The sequence below is a fragment of the Falco naumanni genome, chromosome 5 (genome assembly GCF_017639655.2).
Source record: "Falco naumanni isolate bFalNau1 chromosome 5, bFalNau1.pat, whole genome shotgun sequence".
NCBI classification, from domain to species: domain Eukaryota; kingdom Metazoa; phylum Chordata; class Aves; order Falconiformes; family Falconidae; genus Falco; species Falco naumanni.
Genome location: NC_054058.1, coordinates 39,836,679 through 39,862,619, shown reverse-complemented (window position 1 = coordinate 39,862,619; position 25,941 = coordinate 39,836,679). Strand labels below are relative to the sequence as shown.

The following is a 25,941-nucleotide window of genomic DNA, read 5'->3' as shown; positions in this document are numbered from 1 at the left end:
AACATTTTTGCGTCTAGATAGGCTCATGAGTCAAAGAAGCAGAACAGGAACAGGAAGAAACAGACATTTAACTTCTTGACAGAAATAAAAGCTGTTTGACTTCTCCAAAGCAGCACTGTCACTTTGAACTATCACCACATATTGCACCTTTTACTCTTTGCTATATTATCAAGTCAAAAGACTGAATTGGGTAATCCTGTGTGAAGCACCATTTCAGACAGTACTTGAGCCAAATTAAGTATTTCAAACATGGAAGAAATCAAGAAATCCAGACACAAGACCCAACATACAAAAGTTGAGGTTCCAGGTAGAAAAAACATAGTTTGCTTATACCTACATATAAAAAGTATTTATCACCTTAGCTACTAAAGTTTCTTAACCATTTTTATACTACTTTTCCTGCTTTTTGCAGAATCAACACTGAGCTTATATTTCAGCTCAGGGAAAACGATACTGTTCACAGAAAATTATGGATTTTTAATAAATTTTACTGTTGCTACATTTTCTGCAGAACTCTGATAGATTTTTTTACATTATTTTGAAAACCAAGACATATTACAATCTAAGAGAAAAACTGTATTTGGGGACTGTTTTATATTGCCAAGACAACGGCAAATTTGAAAAAATATGTATACTACTTTTAAACAAACTGTAAGGTCACTGTTATCACAAAACTACTTTCTTAAAACACGTAATTATACACGTAGATCTCCTTACTATGTGTACAACTGATGCAAGCAGAACAAATACTAACTTCAAAAACTGCAAGAAATTTAAAGATCTATCTCCTTTTGTGATGAAAAGAGAAACTGGGGTTTGAATACTTCACAGAAGTACCCTGGATATGATACAGTAACAGAAAGCTTAATGTTGCTAGTTTTAGCTGGTACCGAAATGTTGTTTGTTTTCCATTGTGAACCCCTAGCACAGGTAGCTGTCTTCCATTTGAAAAACTGCTTCAACTCTATGCCATTTACAGCTACATCTTTAATTGTGAGCTGAACAAATTGAGGAAAGACTGTCTTATACAGGGCTAATGCAGATCTTCCTAAGATCTCCTATGGCAGGATGCAGGAGTTTTATACCCCAGTTACCTGTGGAAATTCAGATAGACCAAGTAAAAAAAGAAGCCATTCAAAGTCCACACCAGTCAACACCACCTATACAGAAGTTACACTACTATGATTTAATTCCATAAACCAGAGTGAGGGACTAGGATAACCCTATACTAAAAAAAGATTGTGGCACAGCGATATTCCACTACATGGAATTTAAAGATGGATTCATTAACAGTCACTGCACGACTACTACCTTGGCCATAAACACATTGAAAAGGTAGAGAGTACTCTTAATCCAGTACCCCAGCAACCCTCACTTTTTATATCAGGTATGTGTAAGAGAAATACTCCCTGATGACTTTCTCCCCTTGGGCCAGGCTCTTCTGGACCCTATGTGCTCAGTGCAAGCAACCTGATGGTGCAGTAAGGAGCACAGTGACCTTCATCAGGAGGCAATAAAGCCCTTTAGACTCAGAACTTCATTCTGAGTAGCTGTGTCCACAATACGCTTAAAATGTTTCTGCTTACCAGTTATTCCAAGGAAGGATAGCAATATGTCTAAGTTAAGATGGTGCAGAAGTTAGAGAACTATGCAAGTATGCAAACTGTGGGAATAGGCTCCTAAGCATGTTTGTCTTAGAAAAAGAAAATATATTAAAAACATCTGAAACATAAATGGAATTATCCTGATACATACTTTTCAGAATATGAGCAAGGCCATCATAAAGTTGCCAGTTTTCTCAGACTTACACTTCTCTTAACTTGCAAGCTTTAGTATGTCAGGAAATGAATATATTTTCTGAACTACAGAATTAAGTCCAAAATATCTAAAATAGCTTAAAGTTAAAAGATCACAACTTTCATTTGGCAACTTGCATGTTACAGTTCCATAATTTGGTGTTTTGTTTCTGCCAAACGATTACCAGGAACTTCAATTAAGTTAATTTAACTGATATGTACTGCCAACTCAACACAAAGGTTTTGAATTATAATACTATTCTATACATTTGGAACATGTTTTATTTTTTCTGTGAAGTACAGTTTAGAATTACTGCATCACAAACCCAGGCCCCAGTTACCCAACTGAGCAAACACACAGAACAAAATATTCAGCAAATGCCTTATTCCTGATGCTCCATTCTGCATGACAAGAAGATGACAGAATCCTTGTAGTTTTGCCTATAAAAGCTAACCCAGGTATGAACTCAAGTATGAGTATAACAAGGTAGAAGTAGAGAATTACAGAAAATTAAGCAGAACACAGGGAATGAGGGCATAATAAAAATGAAAAGAGCTAAAATGCAGAGAGAGGAAAGGCAGCATACAGTTATCAACAAGAAAGAAGGGTTTCAGATGAACAAAGAGCAGAAGGAAAGAAGTCAGAAAGTAAGCCCAAAGCACAACAAACCATTAACACTATCTCAGCTACAGCATTTTAGTATTTCTGAAGAAATGAAAAACTGGGGAGCCAGCTATGAAAAATGGCAACACTGGAAGATCACTGTCGAAAATAGGAAAGATGCCCAAACTACACATAATAGTGCTATCACTTAAGATAACAAACATCAGAATTTTAACATCTTATAGAGAGAAAACACGCTAGAAGGCAAAGGCAGAGAGCTGCTGAGTCTGTCCCTGAAATACTAATGAGAAATCTAGAAGACAGTGACAAATCTGTAAAGACTAAGGACTCCATGAAGAGCACATTTTCAGTGAAAACAACAGCAGTCCAAGTGAACATAACTGCCTGTTTATCATCTGATAGAAAAAACATAATCAGGAGTAGGACTTCCAGTGTCCAACTTGATGCCAACTTGAGAGTGTTTCAATTTAATTTCTTTAACTACAGAAAATGAAATTACTCTAGTTTTATGACATATAATCAGTACTGGTCCAAAATATACATAATTAATAAAATCTTTTTTTCTGAGACATCACACACTTATCGGGCCATATTCAGCTAAATGCCAAAGCACGCATTTAATACCAAACACAAGACGGAACAAGAAAACCCATTTGCCAGATTTTATAAAAACCGCAAGAATAATGGCCATGATTCCTGCCGCTGAGGAAGAAGACAAAGGGAATTAACAAGGTATCTCCAACAGTGATGTACCTGCTTGTCTATCTCACCTCATCCCCTTCACAACTGAATCTCAGGAAAGGTCTATAGGTACTGAATTCTGTGACCCCTTTGCTCAAATTTTAGCAAGATAACCCATTTCCTCAACGAAGGCAATGAAGAAACTATCTAGGAACAAATGAAAATCAAAATGAGAATGTAGGAAAAAAACTCCAACAAACCACCCCCCAAAAACAAAACTCTGCAAGTCCTGTAGTGAGTAAGTAAAAATTTAAATACAAATGTAAATATACCTGTTGTTCCTTGACTGTCTCCCCTCAGTGCTTCAAGTACATCTTTTAATGGGGTACATACTCCAAGGTTGGATAAAGAATAGTATTTAGCAGCCAGGGCAAACAAATGTACATTGATAAGCTTCTTGGAGTTTTCACAAAACACATTGGAAAACATGTCATCTGCTGTACAGAAAAGAAAAAGAAGATATTTATTTAAACAGTGCTTATTATCTCTGTAATAGGGCTCACAGAGAACTACAAGCAATAAATACTTAGTATCAAGCAGAAGTAACCATTTATTTTGCTTCCATTAAGTGGGAAAACTTTCTTTTTCTTCAGCTGTATTCCCCCTTCAGAACTGAGGTCAAATTTTGCTCTTAGCTGAATTAGTGTAAATGTGGAAAAATCCATTGTTTTAGCAAAGCTACCTCAGTATAATTGACAAGAGAATTCAGTCAACATTATCACTTTTCTTTTGTTTACAAATTCGCTCATTATACATTTCCTAGTCACCCCATCTAACAATACATACTACCAGATTTTTTCAGAAATGCAGCTGTTCAATATATGACATGTTTTGATTTACAGGCACTATATTCACATACTTTCCAAGCTGCTTTGTAACTCCTGAATCTGCTGGGAGAATTAAATTAATTTTTACTACCAATCAGGTGTGAGCCAAAGTTAGATTCCAATGCCTATTTTGTTTGACTCAGGATGAAATGCTTCAGTTTGTTATTACTTAATTCTTAGTTTCAAAAATGTATGTTTGTTTTTAAGTGAAACATATTGGTATGAACCATTTAGTAATTTTGCAATTGTTGTGTATTGTCTAATTCCTCTCTATTTTAGCTAAAACTATTTGCGAATTCTACATAGTTTTGCTAATAATTTTAAAATATCTATAATTTGTAAAACTGTTAACAAAGATTTAGAAAATATCTGCTGATTTGCCTTTTGTCTCACGGATAGATATTGAACAAGTACATATCTAGGACGGCAGCTTTCCTGAATCTGGACTACCCACCTGCATAACAGATACAGCTGTTTTTATTGACCTCACTCTAATGCTCTTAATTTGCCTCCATGACCACAATTAAAAGTCATCCATATATTACAATTTATTGAAAGCAGTACCAACAGTGTCAAAATATCAATTTTAATGATATTACATTATTACAGTATAATATTACAGATATTAGCATGAGTCCAGGAAACAAACCTTGGACTAAGAAAGGATAAATATTGTCTAAGTTATGACCAGCTTTAGTAATATTTCAGTATCTGCATGGCGCCTCTTACTCCACTTCTCTCTACTACAGCATAAAAAAAGCAAGCCACGTTCTCTATCATCTATGTTGTTACTTGAACTTCTGAAGATCCAGTAACTTCCAGTTAGCGAACCCTCATGGATAAGGGTGTAATATGATACTAGAGAACAGAAATAAAGAGAAACAACAAACCGGAATGAAGACTGCGATTTTTAGGGAGAAGGGATAATTCTGCTTTCCAATGTCTCTGTAAGATTTGTTACAGAAAGACAAGAAATTAGACGTGTGCATTTTGAAATGACTAAAGAAAAATACACTTCCTTTCTCAATGCCTTCAAATCAAGCAAATAATGGAAGAGATTAATATAATGGGATAAGATAATCAAATGCTTTTGGACAATATACAGAATTACCCTTTTTTTCCTCCCCAAAAAAAGTTTCAACAACCATAAAAGGAGGTGAGTATCTACACACAAAGAGAATTTTTGCTTTCTGACAGGTAATGTTATACAAGGAGTTATTACAAGAAACTGTCACAGTTTCAGTTACTGCTGAAGAAGAAAAAATTCATTTTCTTTTTAAGAGAGGTTCACTCATTTAACTTATTTTATATTTCCTGGGAATGAACAGCATTCCAGAAAATTTATAGACATTCACAAAATGAGTGTAGTATGAATCAGTAAAAATGCACAGAAATTTCTAGGTATGATGCAGTGGGAAGAAATCACTAGTCTGTCAAGAAAGAGAACAATGCCTAAGAGACTCAACAAGCAATTATATGCCAGCAATTACTGAGAAAGCAATAGACACGAGACATTAAGTCAAAAGGTGCAGAGGGATATTTTGACCAGCCAGCTGTTCAGCAGTTTTGCCAGGTGAAGAAGAAATCTAATTTTCTTGATGAGAAGTGGGTGTTCCACTTTGTTTCACACACGTTATGACCTCTTTGAATTAGTATAGTATTTAGTATCTCATACTGGGGAAAAGTGCAGACCATTCTAATATACATTTATGTTGTTCTTAACCTCCAAATTTGATTTCCTCAATGACCAGCATGGTTTGGCTTTTTTTTTTTTTTTGTTAGAAAACAATGGAACATACAATCTTTTTATCAACTGGCACACATTTTTAAATACATTGGCCAATCTTGTATGACAAGACAAAACAAAAATTGGTAAAGCAAAAACATTTTCCCCAAAATCTACTTCTTTTCTTCATGAAATAACAGAGATTTGAGAATACATTGGAATGTCACCCTGTTACAAAATATTTAACATATGTGAGATGAGAAACATCTGAATAAAATTTGATTTTTGTAATTTCCATTTGCATACATGTATATTACATATCTATCAAAATATTTTGGTTTATAAGCAGTATTTTTTCAAAACGTCTGGCTAGATATTGGGTGTTTTTAATTGACTTTTATATTTTAAATACACTTAACTGTATTGTTAGTGGGGAAAAAAAGTGCTTTCTATCATTACAGTAGCATCAGATACTTGGGGGCGCAAGAAGAAATACTGCCATTCTACCTCCATAGTAAAGGATAGCAATAAAACTCATGAAAACAACTCATTTTCACATAACAAGTCTATTAGAAGACGATTTTCTTGACTCCAAGTGTACCAATATAGGCACTCTTTCAGTAATATTAAGCAGCTTAAAATTGTTCTTAATGTAAGCTTTCTAGTGGTATTAGCAGAAATAAACAGAAAAAAACCCTGAAATACTCTATAGGTGTCATAAACATTACACTTCTATATTTGCTTCAGATCAAAAGGCAGAAATTAATGCAAATGTTACTGAAAAATTGGGTACCTATATGTTGTTTATAAACATGATCTATTTCGATATTTGAGACATGTTTGTTTCACTACAATGGGCAGGATCTTTAAGTACATTTGTTTCCTTTATTGAAAATAAAAGTATGCCAATGTTAATACATGGTACAGAACAGATACTGGAAAACATTTATTTCAACACTAAATATTTTGTTTAGCTAATTACATCAATGCTGTACTGAAGCTAAATCCGGAGTGAAAGCTAGTGCGCTCTCATCAGTTTCTACTGCAAGGTCTACAGTCACCTTTTTTCAAACTGGATCAACATCAACTTCTTGGATACCGTAATAGCCATAGCGTTAACATCTACCTATCACTAAACGCAAGAATGCCATTGACCTAAGACACTTTGCTTCTACACCACCAGCCATTACCCAAAACACAGCAAAACCAGTATCTTACCTCCTCTGTAAAGCATATATATTATATACCTCATTGGCAATTTTCACCCAACAATCACTGTGGAAATAAACATCACGTGAATTACATATACAAACTTGCCACAACACAAAAGGTGGGATGCATCATCCATGCATATACCCATCTCACACCACGCTACCCTGATGCTGATACAGAAAAGCATTTAACTTTCAAATAGCTCACCAAGGTCAACAGCATAAGCAAATACTCTGCAGATTAGAGTTCGCAGTATTTAGCAACCTGTAAGGGCCCTTTCTGAGAAAAGGCTTTGTTCTTTGTCCGGGTACCAGGTTGTAGAGTTATCATGCCCTAAAATGTAGTGAGGAAGCACCTAACATTAAACCTGGCTCTCTGAGCTCACCTACAAAGCAATTCTGTGCACACCTGTCTGCAATGAAGGGAATGCCCAAAGCCTCCCACAGCTTAAATCCTGATCTGGGAAGAAGAGATCTCCTCAGATGAGCATAGGGGGAGTAAACAACTTAGTGGAGTATGAACTAGCTGCAAAAGTGTTTTCCTGCATGTAGGTATGTTCCAGGGCAGAACTTGGGCGGTTAAGTGACTGTATATAGCCAGCACTTATGTATGCAATGGGGGATCTCACTTGGGGTCTATGCTTTCATATACCACAGCAACCCAATCTTACTTTCACCTTATTTCCTGCTGATCTCACTGTATTACACAAATACAATTTACCTTGAAACTTTGTAACTTTCCTAGGTTAAAGACTGATTGTTGAAACCTGGAATTTTCTGCTTCTTTGTCAGAACTGGTGAAAAGCTTGTAAACCTGCTGCTTACCTGCTTTTGCTTTTCTACCACCTGACATAAAATACATTAACTCTCCTTACAAATCTCACTCAACTGAAATTAAATGCAGTAATACCCGTGTTCCATAACTTCCCTGAATTTTGTCATATGATGGAAGAACATGAACAGAACCAGTAGGATGTCATACAAGATCACTAGTATACCATCTGTAATAGCATTCCTACCAAATTTAAATTGTTGTCCCAGCTTGCCAACTAGAAGAAAAAAAAAAACCCAACTATATTAAGGTACCTGAAGCATGACTTCAAGCAATGGAAGGGCAGTTGTTGTACTAAGTGTTATTTATGAATACTAAAAATATTAGGTTTCTCAAATGTTTCTACTGTGGCTGCGCAGATGAAACCTAGTATGTCTTTTAACTAGTCAGTCTATACAATTGCAAATAAATCTTCAGAAGATAGAAACATATGCCAAAAAAGTGGAATTATAGTACAAACCGTAATTTACAGTAAAATATGAAAATACTTAAACCAGATTTTTCTATGCCTGTGTCCAATTTACAGCAATGACGTGATAAACAAGATGCAATACGGCAAATGTCAGTTTTTTGATGTATAAAAATACAAACCAGTTTTCTATAATCTAAAAATGGAGCTGAAATTTTCCTGTGGGGTACAACTGAAAAGAAGGGTTCCACCCTTCATATGGTCATTATAATGAAATATCTTCTGATGAGTATCTGAAAATATTCTTTGAAACTGATTTACAGAACATGTAATGTAATGTTCTGTAACATGATTATCTTGCATATAGTACTGTGCAACAGAATTATAATTTCTTGCTTGCTGGCTTCTAAAACTACAATTCGGCACATGTATTTGTCAAAATCCCTATAGCAGCATAAAATATTGTGCAGAACAACATTTTTTTGCCAATCTGCAATAATGTTACTTTTTAGTTTGCAGAGCTATGCGAGTATGAACAGACAACTTCACATTTTCAGATCAATTCTGTCAAATGGAGCTTGAGTTTCCCTATAATTTAATTTGGGATCCCTATCAGAACAGACTCTAGAAAACTTTTCATAATAGTTTGGCGATTGTGAATGTATAGATGTAAAACTTCTCAAACTCTTAGGAAGCAAAGGTTTTACCATGTGAAATCAAACTTCATTTTACCCGTATTTTGAGTAAGGTGTTAGGGGTACATGATGCTATCATTTGAGCATGCAAAATAAATCTATTCTCATAGTCACACTCCAAAAAAAGGCAGTCCTATGAATGACAGCATGTTCTGAGAGCTTTTTAGTACTCACTTCAATGTAAATATAAATAACTAACACTTAAATACCTGATAATTTTGAAGAAAACCATACATAGAGTTACTATTCTAGAGGAATATAAGGATGAGTCATTTCTGTTTATGTTGGGTTTCAACATCTCTAATGGTTGGTTTCTGATTTCTAATGTTATTAAGTTGTAATAATGCACTCAAATAAGCTATGATATTCAGTTTCTCAATCCTAATTTTAATACAGGCTAACAGTGCATTCATTTTCAAATATAGGTAGAAGTTTGAAGGTATATTCACTGAGAAAGTCATATTCTACTATGACGTATTTTCATCATTTGCCTGGAAGGACAGTTATCATGCAGTCAAACCAGCCAGGCATGAACCACTAAATCAAATCAGCAAGCACATGCCCGTTCCATTACAGTGCCTCCAGTTTTGTCACGATACTAGAGAACCGTTGAGTTTCTCAAAACCTTCCAAATGTTAAACAGCGTATTATAATTTTGATGCTAGGAAAAAAGAGCAATTCTCTCTTTTTTTTTTTTTTTTTTTTTAATGAGCAGAAATAATCCTTGCAGAAACCAAAGAAGAAATATTTTAGCCACAGCATGAGGGCTTCATACCTTTCTAAAACACGTGTTTCATTTTACCCATTTTGTTCCATTGATTTCTGTATAAGATTCTGTAACATATATTTTGAATACAGATCATTAAATGATTTTCCAGTTTTTAAATCTGCAAAACAATATTCTGCCTTCCCGATTGTCTTTCTGTTCTATGGGCCACCACTTTGATGACTGAATCATTTTGTGGGCTTTCCCATGAAAACAATAAGATCAGGGTAAAATTTCCTTTAATGTTTTTTTTTTTTTTTTTGATGACTTCACCTAATAATTAGTCTTGTTCCAGCCTCTATTTACATTTAATTTTATGTCCCATTGCTCAAAATCAGTTTTGACTCTGACATCATATGTCAAAAACATTGAAAGTTTTTCCTCACTGCTTCCCAGCACATTTGCTTGCTGACTGGACCACTGTCTTGTTTCCATCTGGCGCTCGAAGTTAATTCATTATCCAGTGTCTTTTTCATGCACAAATAAATTCTGTGGGGTTTTTTTCCCAGATATCTCAACCTTCTAAAAATGAGTCTCACAGTTAATATTTTGAAGGTCTTTAGATCCAAGAGAGAAATGTTACACATGATGTAGCAATTCATAGTTCTTCAGTTTCTTTCCAAATCCAAATCATTATCTTAGCTTGTTTTCTATGCCAAAAAGTATACAGCTCCACACGCTACTTTCTGTGGACCCTTTCATGACACTCAACATGCTTTCCTGTCTCACATGTAATTTAATGTAGCATTTCAGAGCTAACGCTATGAGAGTTATCTGTGCCCCACAAGCTTTGGCATGATGCAGGTCTTTCTCGGCTAAGTGCTTTGTCAGAAATTTTACCTCAGTTTTGAAACTGATCTCTTTGCTTCGACTCAGCCCCCCAAACACCATACCTTTCAGATGCTTTATCTTAATTTCTGTGCTTTGCCTTAAAGTGTATTACTGGTATGTTTCCCTTCTACTTGGACTGCAGTAAATTCTGTAACAGTTTCATCACTGGCTTCCTATTGAATTACTTGAAAATTACTAAAAATATGAAGTGCTTCTTAAATAGGTCTTGTCAGAAATAAAACTGCTCTCTGTCTTCCTCTGCCAGGCACTCATTACTACAGATACATAGGAAAGCAGTGTTTAAGCCTTTTCCAGCTGTCCTCCACATTTCCAGAGGTTCAACATTTGGCGGACTTTTAACTGTTACATCTTTCCACTCATGTAGAAAAGGGAATTTTTTGGTTCATTTTACTTATGTTCTTCGGAACTTTGTCAGTGAAGGCATCTGACAGGAGCTTCATCTCATCTCTCTATGGACAGGATGAAATTCGTAAGACGAGCCCGTCACCACAACTGCCGCTACCCAGAGCCCCCCGCCCACCCCAACCGCGGCGGTCCCCGGGCGCCTGGGGAAGGTGACGGAGCGGGAGGGGCTGCGGCCGGAGGCGGCGACCAGACGGGAGCGGAGGCCCGAGGGCGGCGGGTGGAGACGCAGGGGAAAGAAAGGCAGCTCGGTAGAGCGCTGTGAAACGCTCCCGGTTTATTACTGGAAGGAAAATGATTCCGGACGCAGACAAGAGGCCCATGGGGGGGGCTTCAGAGGGACACCGGTGCCACCTGCGGGGCGAGAGGCGGCCTAACGGGGCCGCGTGCCTCACAGGTGTCCCGGCAGCCCGCGCGTGAGCGAGGCCGCCGCGCTGCCACCTCCCCTTCGCGAGCCACCGCCCCGCCCCGCCCCGCCGGCACCCGCCCTTACGGGTGCGCCCCACCGCCCCCCGCCCCGACTCACCCCACGGCGCTGCCGCGGCGCCGGAGGCCTCCCCCAGGGGGCGCCGCAGCGCCAGCGGCCCGGCGGAGCCCAGCGCCTCCAGCACGGCGACGGGGCGCGGCGCCACCAGCCGGTCCCACAGCCCGCGCGTGTAGAACTCCACCGTGTGGGCGCGGCACAGCGGCAGCGCGCGCGCCAGGAACTGCGCCACGCGCCGCAGCGTCCCCGCCGCCTCCGCCGGTGACAGCTGGGGCGGCAGCGCGCCGGGCGGCCGCGACATGCTACAGCGCGCGGCCCGGGCCTGCGCTCGGCTCGCCGGGGCTCAGCCGCCGCCGCCGGCTACGCAGGCGAGCGAGTCGAGCGCCGAGAGGCGGCGGTGCAGCTCGGTGACGTCATCTCGCTGCGCGGCGCCGCGGGCGCGATGGCGGGGGCGCGGCGCGGCGGGCCCGGGCCGGCGGCGCAAAATGCGGGCGGCGCGGCCTGCGGCTCCCGCCGAAAGCGGGTGTGGAGGCCCGTGTTGCTGCGCGACGTCGTGGGTAGCGTCCGGGAGGGTGAGTCGGGGCAGCCGTGACTGGCCCCCGTGGGGCCTGGGGAGACGGCGCGCAGGGGGTCCCGGCCCAGCCCGGCCCCGACGGTCGCGGCCCTCGGCCTCCCGCCGCGCTTCCGAGCTGGTTCGGCCCCGGCGGGGCGCAGCCCTGCCTGCCGTAGTGAGGGGCTGCGCCCCGCCGAGCCCCGGGCCCCGTCCTCGCCCGTTGCCCGGGGGGCGGCTGAGCGCACGTTCCGCGGAGGGCCCGGCGTGGCCACGGGGGCTGCGTGGCGGCTCGGGGCCAGCGGCCGCAGGGCGGGCTGGGGGCGGCCCGGGTGCGCTGGAGCTCCCGGGGCCCGGGACTGCAGAGTCTGGGTGATGCACTTAGGCCGGGTAGTGATGGGTCTCTGTCGTAGGACTCGTTTTACTGTGGAGCTGTATATTTAAAATAGACGTATACTTGGAAACAGGTTCCGACTATTGACAGGTAGTTATGCAAATGTAAAAATGAATAGGGAGAAGAGCATCGGCTTTTGCAGCACTTCTCTGAAATTTCAGCTTTGGAAAATGATTCACAAGAGAAGCTGGGACTAATTTGCACTTGCTGCCTTCAGAAACTATTTTGTTAATGTTACAAAAGTCAGTAGCTTTTAAAACTAATGCAATAAAGGGTAAAATTAGCATATTGGAGATTAATGAGCAGTTATGTAATGACTGACACTGAAACAAGCATTATCAGATGTTTCCTGCCTTCCATCATTTAATGATGTAGCATACCTTTGAAGTTGTAGAAAAGCTCTTCGTGGACAGCTGTAGAAAGAAAACAACAATAAAAAAAACCTATTTGGTTGAAAAGATATGGTGGAATATTAATATAGTATAATACAGTGACAGTGATTCTTTCTTTCCTGTGGCATTGCAGCTGGAGACTGCTTAAGGAGCTGGTATTACTATTACCAGTGTCTTCGTGAGACTGTCTTTAGCAGTCTGTCTTGAAATCTGTTGATGTTGTTTATGAAGCTGTCAAAGGTAGAAGTGAAACATTAACGCTTCTTTTCACTGGATTTGAAAAGCATTGGCAAAGGTGTGTAACACCAAGTGTGCATTAAGTAGTATGTTGACAATGGCATGTTTTCTCAAGGTTTTAGGTGATAATTTTCAGTAAATCTGTACCAGCTGCAGTGCTAAAGTAGGGAGCAGATTTATAATGGTGTTTTTTCCTTGAATTTTTGACCGCTCCTTATTAAAATTAACACAAGCCGTGGCCTTTTCTGGTTTGGAAAGAAAATGGATTGAAGTGGTCCTGGCAACAATTGAATGGTTTGGTATTACTTCAGTGCATGTGTATTTAAATGCTTTTTTCGTATGTTTTCAGGACGAGGATTTGCATTTCGGAGAAAACAAGTGATCGAAAGACAATACAGGAAATATCTGAAGAGAAGAAAGGTCCATTCGCAACAGGATGATCAGTTTACTGATACTTATCCAGAGCACTTGAAACATCTGTACCTAGCTGAGGAAGAAATGCTCAAGAAACGGCGTAGGGCTCCAGATGATTCAGTTTTATCAGAAGAAAGACTAAATAAAGCAGTAGAGTAAGTTTTGTAAAATATATCTCTAAAAACAAGTAATTGTTTCCATCATTAAAGAAGTATTTTAGGTTTTACACTTTATATGGACTTCAGTATGGTGATTTGCTTGACAAAAAAAGTACCGTTAGGTCTGAAATATTTTTTCTAATTGTTAGAAAATGTAAATGTACAGGTTTGTGATGTTTGCATCAGAATCAGAAAGCAAAATTGGTGATGTTTAGGGCTTGATTCCACAGAAATAATGTGACAGTTACTGTTGTACTTTAAGGAGAAAGTTCAGTCCATGAGCAGTTAAATTTTTGGCCGATTTCTTACTGTATCTACAAAGATAAGAGCCTGCTTTCCAGGTAGTGTGCTTTCGAGTCTACAGAATTTTCCTTTGAATTGATTTTAAGTATTTTTTAATTAATGCCACTTTTTAGAAACATTTTTTGCATTGTCTTTCTTTTCCAAGTTTGAGAAGTTGTTGTTGTGATATTGCACTGTTTTTCTGCTAGAATGAGCAATATTGTGTGCAGTTATCCTTTTGTGGTATGGTTAGTTTTGAGGGGATTTTAATGATGAACTTAAAAAAATAATGGAGGATTTAGTAAAACCTTAGGGCAGTAAAGCGTTTGTGATCAAAGGAATAAATTTAAATAATAGAGATGGAATAGCAGTTTGCCAGTGGTGTTTGGATTTTTGGGGGTTTTGGTTTATTTTAAAGTTACATATAATAACTGGGAGAAGTCAAATTGAGTTTCTCATTTGCAGTCTAATAAATGTCAGACAACTCTTTTTTTTCCTGACAGTAATTCCCCCTGAAATCTTGGTTAGGTATGTCGGTAAAATGGGAAGTATAGTCATTCAGGTCTAATACTGTCATAGCAGTGTTTTTAAACAGCATTCAAATATGATTATTAAGATAATGCCCTTTTGTCCTCAGTACAAGGAGTGTCCTAAGTCTTTGAATTCCAAGGTGTATCTACATCTAGACTTCCCTAGGAGGAATGCTCAAGAGAGGGGGGAAAGGCATTCAGGTCTGAGCCCAACAGTGGGAGAAAGGTTGTAATTTTGTCCAAAATAGGCAGCTGATTTTTGGGGATGTCTGAAATATGACTGATGTTTTTCTTTAAACCAGAGCATTTTTAAATGTTGTTTAAACTGTGGTCATTGTGATTCTAAACCAGAATTAATAACTCTGAAAAAATGTGACTGCTAATCTGTGAGGAGGTGTGATGTGTAAAGTCTATTAGATAGACTTCAGTGTTCTATGGGAGTATAAAATAAGATTTTGGTTAGCTAATTCTATTTTTAGCATATATTGCAGTTTAAATAGTTTTGTACTGGAGACAATGAGGTGTCATTACACAGTATTGCCACAAGATGGAGATGAGAATGAGGCAAAGTTGGGGTTTTTTTCCCCTCCAGAAGAGAATTGTGTTTCTAGATGAAAGTATGAGCAAATAGCTTCTCTTTCCTTCTTGATCAAATGTCTGAAATCTCCTAAATGCTGATGGCTAGTTTTTAACTTTTTGTAGTGTAATAGAGTAATCAAAACTTACTTTGTGAACAGTTGTTAAATATCTGGCAAGGCTTATATTTTTCAAGTGTGAAATGTCTTTGCTACCACGCTCTGTATGTGTGTAATGGCTTTATTGTGACCCAGAAAAAAAATATAATTTAGAACTAACCAGAAACATCCACTCAAAGTAGTGTGACAGGAAATGCCAGACAAATAGCACTGGTTTTCTTGTACTGTTTCCTCTGGTGAAAGATACCTGGACAGTTTCTTAAATTGAAAATTGGAAGGAAGATAATTTGAGTTCCTAATTTCAGAACATTAAGGACAATAATATGCCGCCATCTTAAAGAAGAAACTTGTAGAAAGGCATTTTTACTACTGTGCTTTTTCACCTTGCAATGTCAGCCTGACTTCTCTGGCAGGCAGTCTGCTAACAGCTGGCTGTCCTCTTACCTCTGTAGTTGCATCCATATGTCGGAAGTAGAAATAGATAATAGATCTTTAAGATAGTACATTCAGTTTTTCTAGCTCTGAGGAGCTCATATGATGGGGGAAAAAAACCCTGCTTTTAGGCACTCTTTAAACTTCATGAAACAACAATCATGTGAAGATCCAGCAGAGAAGGTATATGTGTTACTAGAAGTTGTGTGCGGTCCAGTCTTTGGTACAGTCGGCATTGAAGGAGTTTAGTTTGCTGTGTTGTCATGCCAGCTGCTCATTATGTGACTTGTAATAGTGTTGGGTATTATGTAAGAGTGGTGCAAATAGGTAGTCCATTCAGGGTAGAAGGATGAGCCTTCTGAAATCTGTATTTCTAGTTAGCTTCCCTAGATATGCAAAAAGCAGTAGAAGAGTGGAAGACCATGTTCTGATTCTGCAGTGGCTATGAGATATATGATTATGTCTGCTTTGTGGATAGTCTGTACCAGAGGTACATATACTTTTTCTTACAGGCCAGTTATGACTGAAGGGAAGTTTAAGAAGAAGACATCCAGTCAGAAGGCAAAAGAAGAGTATGAGAAAATACTGACTGAGCGTGCTAGAAAGAAAGAGGTAAATCTTAAAGAGATCTTTTTGACTGTAGACAAGGACTAGATTAATACCATTTCTACGATCAGTCTTCCATATAGACCCAAATAGGACCATAGCAGAGGAACACAGGTATTGGTATTCTTTCAGTCTTTTTCAACTTGACAGTAATATTCAGGCATTCAAGTGTTCAAAGTTATCATTCTCTTTGTTCTTACTGTTTTTGTCTTCCAGTTGCCATTAGCAAGATTTTATTTTGTCAGTTGGTACATCAAGACAAATTTAGAGCATGATTTGCATATCCCAGTGGATTATACTAGACCTCTTAAATATTGTAGAATGGGAAGTAATAACCACCATCATCTTGTGATGAAAAATGAAATATCCATCCTGTTTCTTATGGTGTCACCATAATGCATTCTTCATTTTACCTTTTTATGTGCTTTGCCCAACAGTGGAACAATTAACAGTAATAATATCCACAGCCAAAATCTTTAGTAATTTTTTCCCTTGCTCTAATTTAATGGGACCTATTCTTATAGGGCATATCTTAATATTACCATTGTTGAATAACTCAGCCGAGTTACTAATTTGAGACGTACTTATTTAACTACTTTTGTTCTCTCCCAGTACATTGTTCATTGCACTGTAAAATGGCACATACTGTAACATTGTAGAAGTTGTGTAACCTCCTGCTGACTAAATTTCAGTAACTACTGTAAATATTACTTAAATGTACAGCTGGAATAAACATTATTTCTTCCATTTAGCTGTTTTGAAAACTAGAGTAGTTTTATGGAAGCTAATACCTGATTCTGGATGAGTTACATGGTTGTTCAGCTGAGAGCTGCTTTTTTGAATATTAGGTACGGATCATGCTGAAAGAAATGCATGTTATGACCAGCTTATTTAGAGGAAATAGGAACAAAGAAAAACCCAGCAAGACTGCAAGAAATTTTCTTTGAGCAGCATACAAGAGTTGCTTGAGGGGATATATAAGCATTTTTAGTTATCTTCAACATATTTAGGCAAAACAAACAGTAGCCAAGTACCACAGTAACAGTAATCACTTCTGTGGAATACTGGTGTGATGGTCACATACTTTACCCTTGCTATGTTAGCAAACACTGGATTTGTTGTTAATCTATTTGGGGGGAAAAAATAAGCTTAAAGGCACAGTTTTGGCCACCACACTCTATAGAAAAGGTGCAATTTAGTAGAGATCAGAAAATGTACAAACATAAGTAACAACTACCTACCTAAGATGAATGTTCTTATTCTGAGTAAGCTTTGGGTTGGTAGCTTAAATGGATGTTGTTTACAACAGTGCTGAAGAGCAGTAAAATTATTATCCAGGGAGTAAGTTACAGGTAAGTTAGTGTTGATGCTACTCTGGTTTTAAAAAAGAATAAAAATAAAGGAAATATATTAATCACTGTTACAATAAAGTAAGTGAACCATTCTGAATGGAGAGACATTACCTTTGCAGGTTGTTGTCCAACCCCCCAGCCTCCCAAGCCTCATACATTTATTTATAAATATTTTCTTGGGTTATTTCTGGTTAATTTTATATTCTGCATCACAGAGCATTCTTACTAATTTTTGTACATCACAGAAGCTATCTGTGCCATGGAAAACAAAACCATAATAAATTATCATCTGTTTGGGCATTCTGCAGAAGCACCTGCCTTTGTGGTCAGCATGGCAGTGCATTTCAAAGAATAAGCTTTATGAGAAGAAATCATCCAAATGAACTGCAGTAGTCCTTCAGTCTGATTTGTGATGTCTTGCATATTTTGGTAGGGCATGATAGAAGTGAAGAAGCTAGTTAACTTGCTTGATATGGATGTTTGCCGGAATTACTTACTAAAATTACAGCACTAGAGAAGGGGGTGTAAGCTGTTTGATAAAAACTGAACATAATGTGATAATTATCCATATAGTGTCCCTCTATTAGTGTTTTGGTTGCATTTGTGCAGTCCCTTCAACACAGAAAGTTTGCACAGTTGAAAATTCCATTTGTTTTGTTTTTCCTCCCCTCTCTCTTAGTAAAGACAGCAGTCTGCGTTGCTTCAAAGAGGACAGGTCACTAATATTTTGGTCTTGATTAAGGTGCCCTAGGTAATGCTGCTTGTGGTGCCATCCTAGTATCACAAACCTGCCCAACTCCCAGGCCCAGGTATGTCCCATATCCTATATGCCAGTTCCATGCAGATGTGTCCAGTATCCTAGCACATCTGGATTGGCAAGACATTTACACGGGCACCGCTGGATCAGACTCTTTCCTTCTTGCACTCAAGAGGAGAAAGTGGGAAATTTTTGCCACTTTGTCATTTAAGGAGAAAAGTGAAGGAGTTCATGTTGCAGAAAGGAAGTATGGTACATATTTTAGTGACAAGCCTTATCATAGGATGTTCTGCTGAAGGAAATTTGGCAATTCTCTTGTCTCTTGAAGCTTTAGGCAATATAATACATTTTGATTGCAGTATGCACTGAAAAAGCATCTTCATTAAGCATTTAAGAGTAATGGTGCTTCTACTGTCAGTACAATACCTAATTGCCAGTATCTTTACAAAAAGAAGTTTTCCTGCTTATCGATAGCTTCATAGTTACAGAAGTTGTAATTATTTTATAATTATTTTAAAAAATTGTTTCATTTCAGGAAGCAGAAAAAAGAAAACAACAAAGAGAAGAAGCTCAACGGTTGTACAAGCAAAAGAAAATGGAAGCTTATAAAATATTGAGTAAGAGGACAAAAAGAGGACAGCCAAATCTCAACTTGCAAATGGAGTTTCTTCTTCAGAAAATACAGCAAAAAACATAAACCTCTGCATATATCTGAATTGCAGGTTTTGAGTTACCTGTGGGTGTTTTATTAAATTACTTGTAATAAAGAATGTCTTTTTGCTTCTATGCGACTTCTGTTATTGGCTTGATTTATCTCATCTGTCCAACAGTGGAGGATACTCATCCTGAAAATATGTATTCGATGCTGAGAGAGAGATCTGGTACCTCAAAAATAAATGGCCTGTATTTCTAAGCTGTAATTTTGTTAGCTATGTAATATCCTGAATTCCGAATCATTAGAGCCGAGTACCATCTGAACATGAATTTGCACAGTGTAAGGTATTTGTTTTCTAGCTCTAACACTTCCTGCAATTGTGACTACTAAAATTTTGTTTACTTGAGAGGAGTATAGTGATACAGATGATATAGATATCTCATGAACTGCCAAGGCTAGGAGTGTGTTTTGTGTGCAGTTGGGATAAGGTTTGGCACGTGAAAGCAAAGAACATGAACTATACTTGGATGGCTATTATTTACCATTCTCCACAAAGACTAAAATTTGCCAAAGGTCCAGTATGGTTTGAATGTAATGATCTTATAGACTTAAATCACCAAGCATAAAGTGTATGTTATCCTTCAGTGATTTATTTTGTTCATATACTTAAGTAAGACTTTCTAACTATGATGTATCAGGTAGGTGGGTTGAGGCTTTGGTATGCTGAGTGTATCAAGTTTCTAATCTTTGTTCTTTGGAACATCTTTTGAAAAAGAATTCTTTTAAACCTTGATTTTGAGATGCAGTTAGTGGTCTTTGGCCTAATAAAATGAAAGCATTCTTAGTAAGACTAAGAAGTTTACAATAAAACAATTCAACTATTTTCGTTACGTTTATACAGGAGACTACTATTATACTTTTACCCTTATGTCCGTCTACTTTGGCAGTCAAATAATACTGGGGTTTTCTGCATATAATGAAGACTAGTGAGACATTAAAGGAATGTCTTGGAAAAAATTCTCAGGACATGCTTCATAAGATTTACAGTACCTCTACACTATTATAGTACTAAATTATTTACAGCTTTAAATTATTTAGAAGTTGATGTCAATTGCAAAAATTTCTTATTTAAAATACATGTGAAAAATAAATAGTTTTGAATTGTATGACAAGCCCTGTTAAATGAGGAATAGTTTAGTAGTTCAGTTTGTTAAAATGTTTCTTCTATCAGTATCCTGGGGCTTTTTTCACCCGTCATGTTACACTTTTTGTGAGGCTTTGAGTCCTTGTGCTGTGATGTCATTCAGGAAAAAATGAACACAAGTCATAAGGTAGTACACCCACAGAAAGTATCAGAGCTTTTAATAAAGTGGGAGTGCAAGTTAGGCAAGCTTATTCTTAGAATTGCCGTAATTGCCATTTTTGAATGATTTTGAGCTGAAAAATTAAAGAGCAGAAATCTGCAAAGTGCCTAAAAAGTGGGAAAAGCAAGTTTTGGCATACAGAGTTTATTTCGATTCTTGTCATTCTAGGCTGTTAAGCTTTTATTTGAAGAATGCAAATATTTGCAATTTTTATGGTTTTTCATAAGTGGTGTGAAAGAGTTCAGACACTAGCTTCATGTAACTTGTAAGTAATGGAAACATCTTCCACGTGAATTCATGGTTGAAGTTACTTCCATTTTTTGTTTGCATGTGTCTGTTACCCTATATGAACTTTTATCATTCTTTGGCCAAGGAAACGTTAAAACAGAAGTATTCTGAACTGGCATCTTAAAAAGCCCTCTTCTGGGTTTGCCATCATTTCACTTACTTACCTGCTGGGCAGATATTTGCCATGATGTCAGCTGTCTGGAAAGGTTTCAGAAAACTAAGTCTTAGACCAGTAATTCCATTGGTCAGTGGGCATCCTGAATTACTGGTATGTTATAGATACTGCTATACAGTGTAAATACCAGTGCATTTTTAGATAGGCTGTTTAAAAGCATTTAGATAAAGTTTGATGCATTTGAAATCCAGATTTTTTTCTCGTGTTAAATTGAGTGAAAGCTCTACTATCAAAATATTCCACATGCTTGATTCTTCCTGGAGAACAGACTAGATAATATGAGCTAGTAAGTGAATTTTTAAATTTTATTTTAGGATTTGTGATACAAGTTTCCTGTATAAACTGTTTTGCAAATAAACTCTAAATATACACCATGTAACTCGTTTGCATTTTTAGTTCACTCAAGTCATTTAATGGCTTCATATCAATCCTCATTAGCAACAAGAAGTCTCAGTTATTGGTCAGTGGAAAAAAAGTTCTGCTCTGAAAAGAAATCTCCATAATTTAATTTTTCTATCTTGTGTTATTCTCTGGTTTTGTGTAAGAATTAGGAATTCAGGATTCATAATACCTGTTCTACAGTTGGTCATTAAAACGTAATCTTACCTCATTCTAACTTTTAATTGTTGCCCATCTCTCTAGTCTTGTTATTCCATGTTCTTGGTGATAGTTGATATGAAACAGACCAGGTTTATCTGATTTTTCTGAAAATGCTTCTTTTTCCCCAGTGCTTCGGATAACTTGATCAGGCAGAGCACTTAACCAATAACCAGTGCGGTATCTGACAGCGCCAGCATTGCTGGTTTTGAGGAGGAGAGGGAGTTTCTGTCATTTTATACCTATCACTTTCTCTGTTCCATAGCTTTATTTGATTTGGAGATAAAAAGGGGCTATTACTAATCCGAGCTTCTCACAGATTCTCATATGAGAGCACTTCTCTCCCCCAAAGTTAATTTTTGATGTAACAGTTCTAAAAGGAAGAAGTTCAAATTCATGTTTTTCCTCATAACTGTCCTTTGCTCATTACTGTGAAATAGCCCGGGATAGTTGTCACGAGAGGCTAGTGCAGTCCAGTGTCTTAGCTGCTCCCTGAGCCTGGGTTTCTGCACTGTCAAGCCTCTTAAATTATTTATTTTGGCACCCCTGGAAGGCAGCGACACAGCAGTGATGGTGCTGGGTGGCTCAAGGTCAGACAGGCAGAGAAGGGAATTGAACCTTTGAGTTCATGTAGAGAGTAGCACTGTAACAACTGACCCAGCATCTCTTCATGGAGAAAAGTGTGGAGAATGGAGGGAAGGAATGTTTTGAGGAAGGAAATAAAAATCTAATTACTGGTTTTGGTCTGGTGATCATCAGGAAAATAGTCCAATAGCGATTTTATGAGTTTATGGAGACTGCCTGTAAAAGCTGCTGCTTTCAGCTGTGTCTTTTAATTTGAAAAATATGAGAAGTTAGTCCAAAGGGTTATTAAACTTGTACTGTCTTTTGTTAAACTTTGCTGTGAATATGTATTGAAGATGTTGGAATGTGAAAAGAGAAGTCCTGTTGCCATGGTTTTTTTTCCTAGTCACACAACTTCTCTAGCAGTTTGTTTTCTGTTCTCTGAAAGCCTGCAGATCTTAAGTAGTTACGTCTTTCCAGTGCATCATCTGAGTAAGATGAAGTGGAATGGATAGAGCTGCACAGTTAGAAATTTTATTCTTTAAGTTGCAAAGTCGGTGAATGCTGAATGCAGGCAACTTCAGACATCTCTTTTTTTTTTTCCTCTCATTATAGACCAGTGAGGTTGGGAATCAGAAATAAGGGAGGCAAGAAAGCATCAGGTACAATACATTCATTTTCTCTTTTGGCTCTGAGGAACAGAATGTGAAGCTTCTCTTGCTCCTTTGCAGGTGACTTCTTGGGAAATCATAATAGTAATTTAAATGGATTATCTGATCTAGCTGGCTTTGGCAGTACAGGGACGTTCTCACCTCCTACCCATCTCAAAATATTTTTTTTTCTTGCCACTACTAGGAAAAACAAAACAAAAGCTTCCATCTCTTAAGATACTAAGGCTTTGGAAATGTCAGACAATGTAGACTCTGGTTTTTTTTTAATCTTTACAGTCTGATAAATTATGCCTGCACTAAGGATTAGGTAACGAACATGAAGTTAAAAACCTGATTATAATTTTAGTGTCTACTTCTGCTTTCAAAAAGTAATATTTTAAATCATTAAAGAGTTTAGAAGCTGTTCTAAATGGATTAATGGACAGAAGTGGTATAAGCATAAGAAATGTAGAAGTGTACTTTATTTAATAAAATCGGTAAGGACAGGTCAGAGCTCTGAAATATCAATTTTCCATAGAATTTTTATTAACTCATGCATGCCTTCTGGAAATTGCTGAGTGGGTAGTTAACAATTAACTAAAAGCCTTGCAGCTAGCTTGCTGACTTTCCTCCAAAGAAAACTACGGGATGTGAAAAAGAAAAAAAAGTCTACAGTAATTAATTCTGACCTCTTGGTAAAATAATTATTGGTCTGTTCATAAAGTTGCTGTGTAACTGGACCTACAACATGCTGATTTCTCTACCTTTTGTGTATAGCTTTGTCATGAACTTTGTGGTCTTCTATGTATCTTTTAATTAATAGAAATTTGGATCATTATTTTCAAGCCTAGATTTATCTATATATTTTTTCAAAAGAGATTATCCCCACATTTGTATCTATTTTTTTAAATATCTTGATATCAACCTGGTTGAAGAAACACGTATGCTTGTTGAGAAACTATATTTGAGGATCCCACTTTGGAAATTAAAAAAGAAAAAAAAATATAAAAATTAACTAAGCCAGCTTAATGTTTTACTAACAGATTCAGTCCATGTTTGCTCAGCAGATAATATAAGTGGCACGTAGATTTAAACTATATATATATATGCAAAAATGCTGACTTTCATTTTGTTTTCTAACTGCCATGAGACAACTGGTGTTACAAAACCTCAAGTACTAAAAGCAGAAAGACTGTTTCCATGAGCAGAGTCTCTATTTTCTGGTCGTGGTGGGTGCTCTGGTGCTGGAATCCAGGATCTGTAGATTAAATGGTTATGGCTGTGCTGCACCGATGTGCTTATGGGGTATCAGAGTGGGCTGAACTCCCTGTTGATGTGTTCCATGCTGCATAAATGCTGTTCTTTGCACCTGAATGAGAAACAAATACCTCTGTTTTTGATGCTCAGTAGTTACCAGGTTATGAAAGCTGATACTGTGTGTTTAGACTATCCCTTTAATCTAAGAAACAATTTATTTTGAAACAAAAAAAAAAAAGAAAAAAGAAGGAAGGAAAGTACCCATTGTTACATATATACACAGCATTAAACATCAATATCTAGCTACAAGGACAGAAGGACAGTGCCAAGAGAAGTGATAAGTTCATCTAGATAAAGTTACTAACTCACGTAGTTTGTTTTCCTCTGCATTAATGGAAACCTGTAGTCAAAAGTAACAGGATGCTACAGCTGACTGGTTATTTTACATACTTTTTAGCATGGTGATTGCTTTTCTTAATCATGTTTGGATATTTTAGGGATTAAGGAAAGTTCTAGAGATTAGTAGTTGGAGTCTGACCTTTTAATTTACAACCTGTGCTTATATTTATTGTAGCCATAGTGACTAAATCCTTTTCTTCCTGAGAGCTATGCAGTAGCTAGAAATTTTTAGTGGTAAATGTGCCCTGTGTCATGAAATCATACAGAAGTGCACAGAAAGGGAATAATTTGTTTAATCCAAAGTGACTTCAGACAATACTGAAGATGATAGAAACTAAAAATGGGTATGAATAAGAGTAGTGGTTCAGTAGCTACCTGCAGGATTTCACTTAGAAGTAGCTGTCACTAATAATTTGGGAAGCAGTGAACAAACAAAAACATTATGGAAATAAATGCAGGTATGTGCATTCAGGAACTATAGCTGCTAATTCTGTAATGCCCATAAACAGTACAAGTGTTGAGACATAACAACATACAGGGGTGACAGCAAATAATAGTTTCATGCATTGAGGATTTAACTCCATGGGAGGTCTCAAAAACAAGCGTGTGGTGCAGTATGGGCTTAGGTTGCCCTATGACGCCGGTGTACTTTTTTGTTGTTCTTGTGTGTTACTTGAAAAAAACCCCTAACTAACCACCCAACCCCCCTCAAAAAAACCCCAACACATAAGGGAGCTACAAGAGTGTTGTTTATTATTTTTGTGTATTTTAGAGATCACAGTTTTACACCTGATGACCTTGCTGTGTAGTGAAAGGTGTTCTGAGACACAAAAAGTAGTAAACAAAAACAACAGTTAGGGTATTCCTGAAATAGTTTTTGAAAAACTGAAGGTAGTTTTATTTGTCCTGTTTTAAGAATATATGTGTAACATTGTAACTCTAATGTTCTTGAAGTTTTTCTGTAATCAGTGAATATATCATCAATGGGAAAATAACCTCATCTGAATGTAAATCTCTGGTCTCACTCCCAGAGATACATACCTATCCATAGGGAGTTTGTGGTGACTAGTTCTAGGTGAGATGAACCCTCTCTTGTGTCTTGAAGAAGCCTTTGCAAGGGTCGTTTGGCAACAACGCTTAATTCAAGTCCATCATTCACAGTGCAGTTCTGTTGAGATTTAGACACAGTGAAAAAAGTTTTGTGGCAATAGAACAGTAAAACAGTCCTTAACGTTTCACATGCTGCTGACCAGGCCAGGGCAGCAGGGTACTGCCTTCTGCAGCTCCTTGGAGTAGCAAGGAGATGTTAATTCTGTTATGATAGTTTTTCAATTTTCAATTTGTTCCTAGACTTTTTTTTTTTTTTTTTTTTTAAGTTAAACAGTAATGCAGTAATGATTTTCTACAAGGTAGGTTTGGGATTTTTTTTTTTTTTCGTTCCTTATGTGATATAATAAAGTATTAGGGCTTGAATTAACTGCCAATAGCAGATGGAAAGTACATGTCCTACAACTGTTTTAAATTTAAACTGTACTGTAATATATAGTATGTTTTAAGTCAATGGCCAACATAAACCAGTTACACATATGGCTTAGATTGCTTTAAGGAGACCCAGGTGGTGAAACATGTACAGTAGCAAGATAATGCCAGATTATGGTGAGCCTTTCATGTTTTACCATTCAGTTGTTAATATTTATGTTCAACTTCTTTTATTGTCCAGTTAAGTTAGATCAAATATAAGGTGAAATACACTTTTTTTCAGACTCCTAAGTTGGCTACGTAACAATTAATTTTTTTAATTTGTTCTTATTTTCAAGGACCAGTTGT

At 37.7% G+C, this 25,941-nt stretch overlaps 2 protein-coding genes across 7 annotated transcripts in view; one reads left to right on the top strand and one right to left on the bottom strand.

Moving 5' to 3' along the window:
• The window catches only part of METTL25 (methyltransferase like 25), an 89,643-nt gene extending 77,862 nt beyond the window's left edge, over nt 1–11,781 (bottom strand). For 5 of the 6 annotated variants that reach the window (XM_040593877.1, XM_040593873.1, XM_040593876.1 and 2 more), the window contains exons 1-2: nt 11,409–11,781; nt 3,435–3,599 (exon numbers count right to left, since the gene is read on the bottom strand). In XM_040593877.1, the coding sequence (XP_040449811.1) occupies nt 3,435–3,599; nt 11,409–11,667 (424 nt within the window). In that variant the 5' untranslated portion in view covers nt 11,668–11,781. The remainder of the gene's footprint in view (nt 1–3,434; nt 3,600–11,408) is intronic. The other variant, XM_040593874.1, reaches the window with a different exon arrangement.
• On the top strand, nt 11,778–18,951 carry CCDC59 (coiled-coil domain containing 59). Its single transcript, XM_040593879.1, has 4 exons — nt 11,778–11,938; nt 13,289–13,508; nt 15,963–16,062; nt 18,701–18,951. Exons 1-4 carry the CDS (start codon nt 11,809–11,811, stop codon nt 18,860–18,862), a joined length of 612 nt encoding a protein of 203 aa, XP_040449813.1. The 5' UTR covers nt 11,778–11,808; the 3' UTR covers nt 18,863–18,951.
• Nucleotides 18,952–25,941: the final 6,990 nt, after the last annotated feature.

Excerpts from the sequence above, each read along its gene's own strand:
- CCDC59 (XM_040593879.1), top strand. The coding sequence starts at position 11,809 with ATGGCGGGGGCGCGGCGCGGCGGGCCCGGGCCGGCGGCGCAAAATGCG. Across the intron at positions 11,939-13,288 it reads CGTGGGTAGCGTCCGGGAGG|GACGAGGATTTGCATTTCGG; the intron begins GTGAGTCGGGGC and ends GTATGTTTTCAG. Across the intron at positions 16,063-18,700 it reads AGCGTGCTAGAAAGAAAGAG|GAAGCAGAAAAAAGAAAACA; the intron begins GTAAATCTTAAA and ends GTTTCATTTCAG.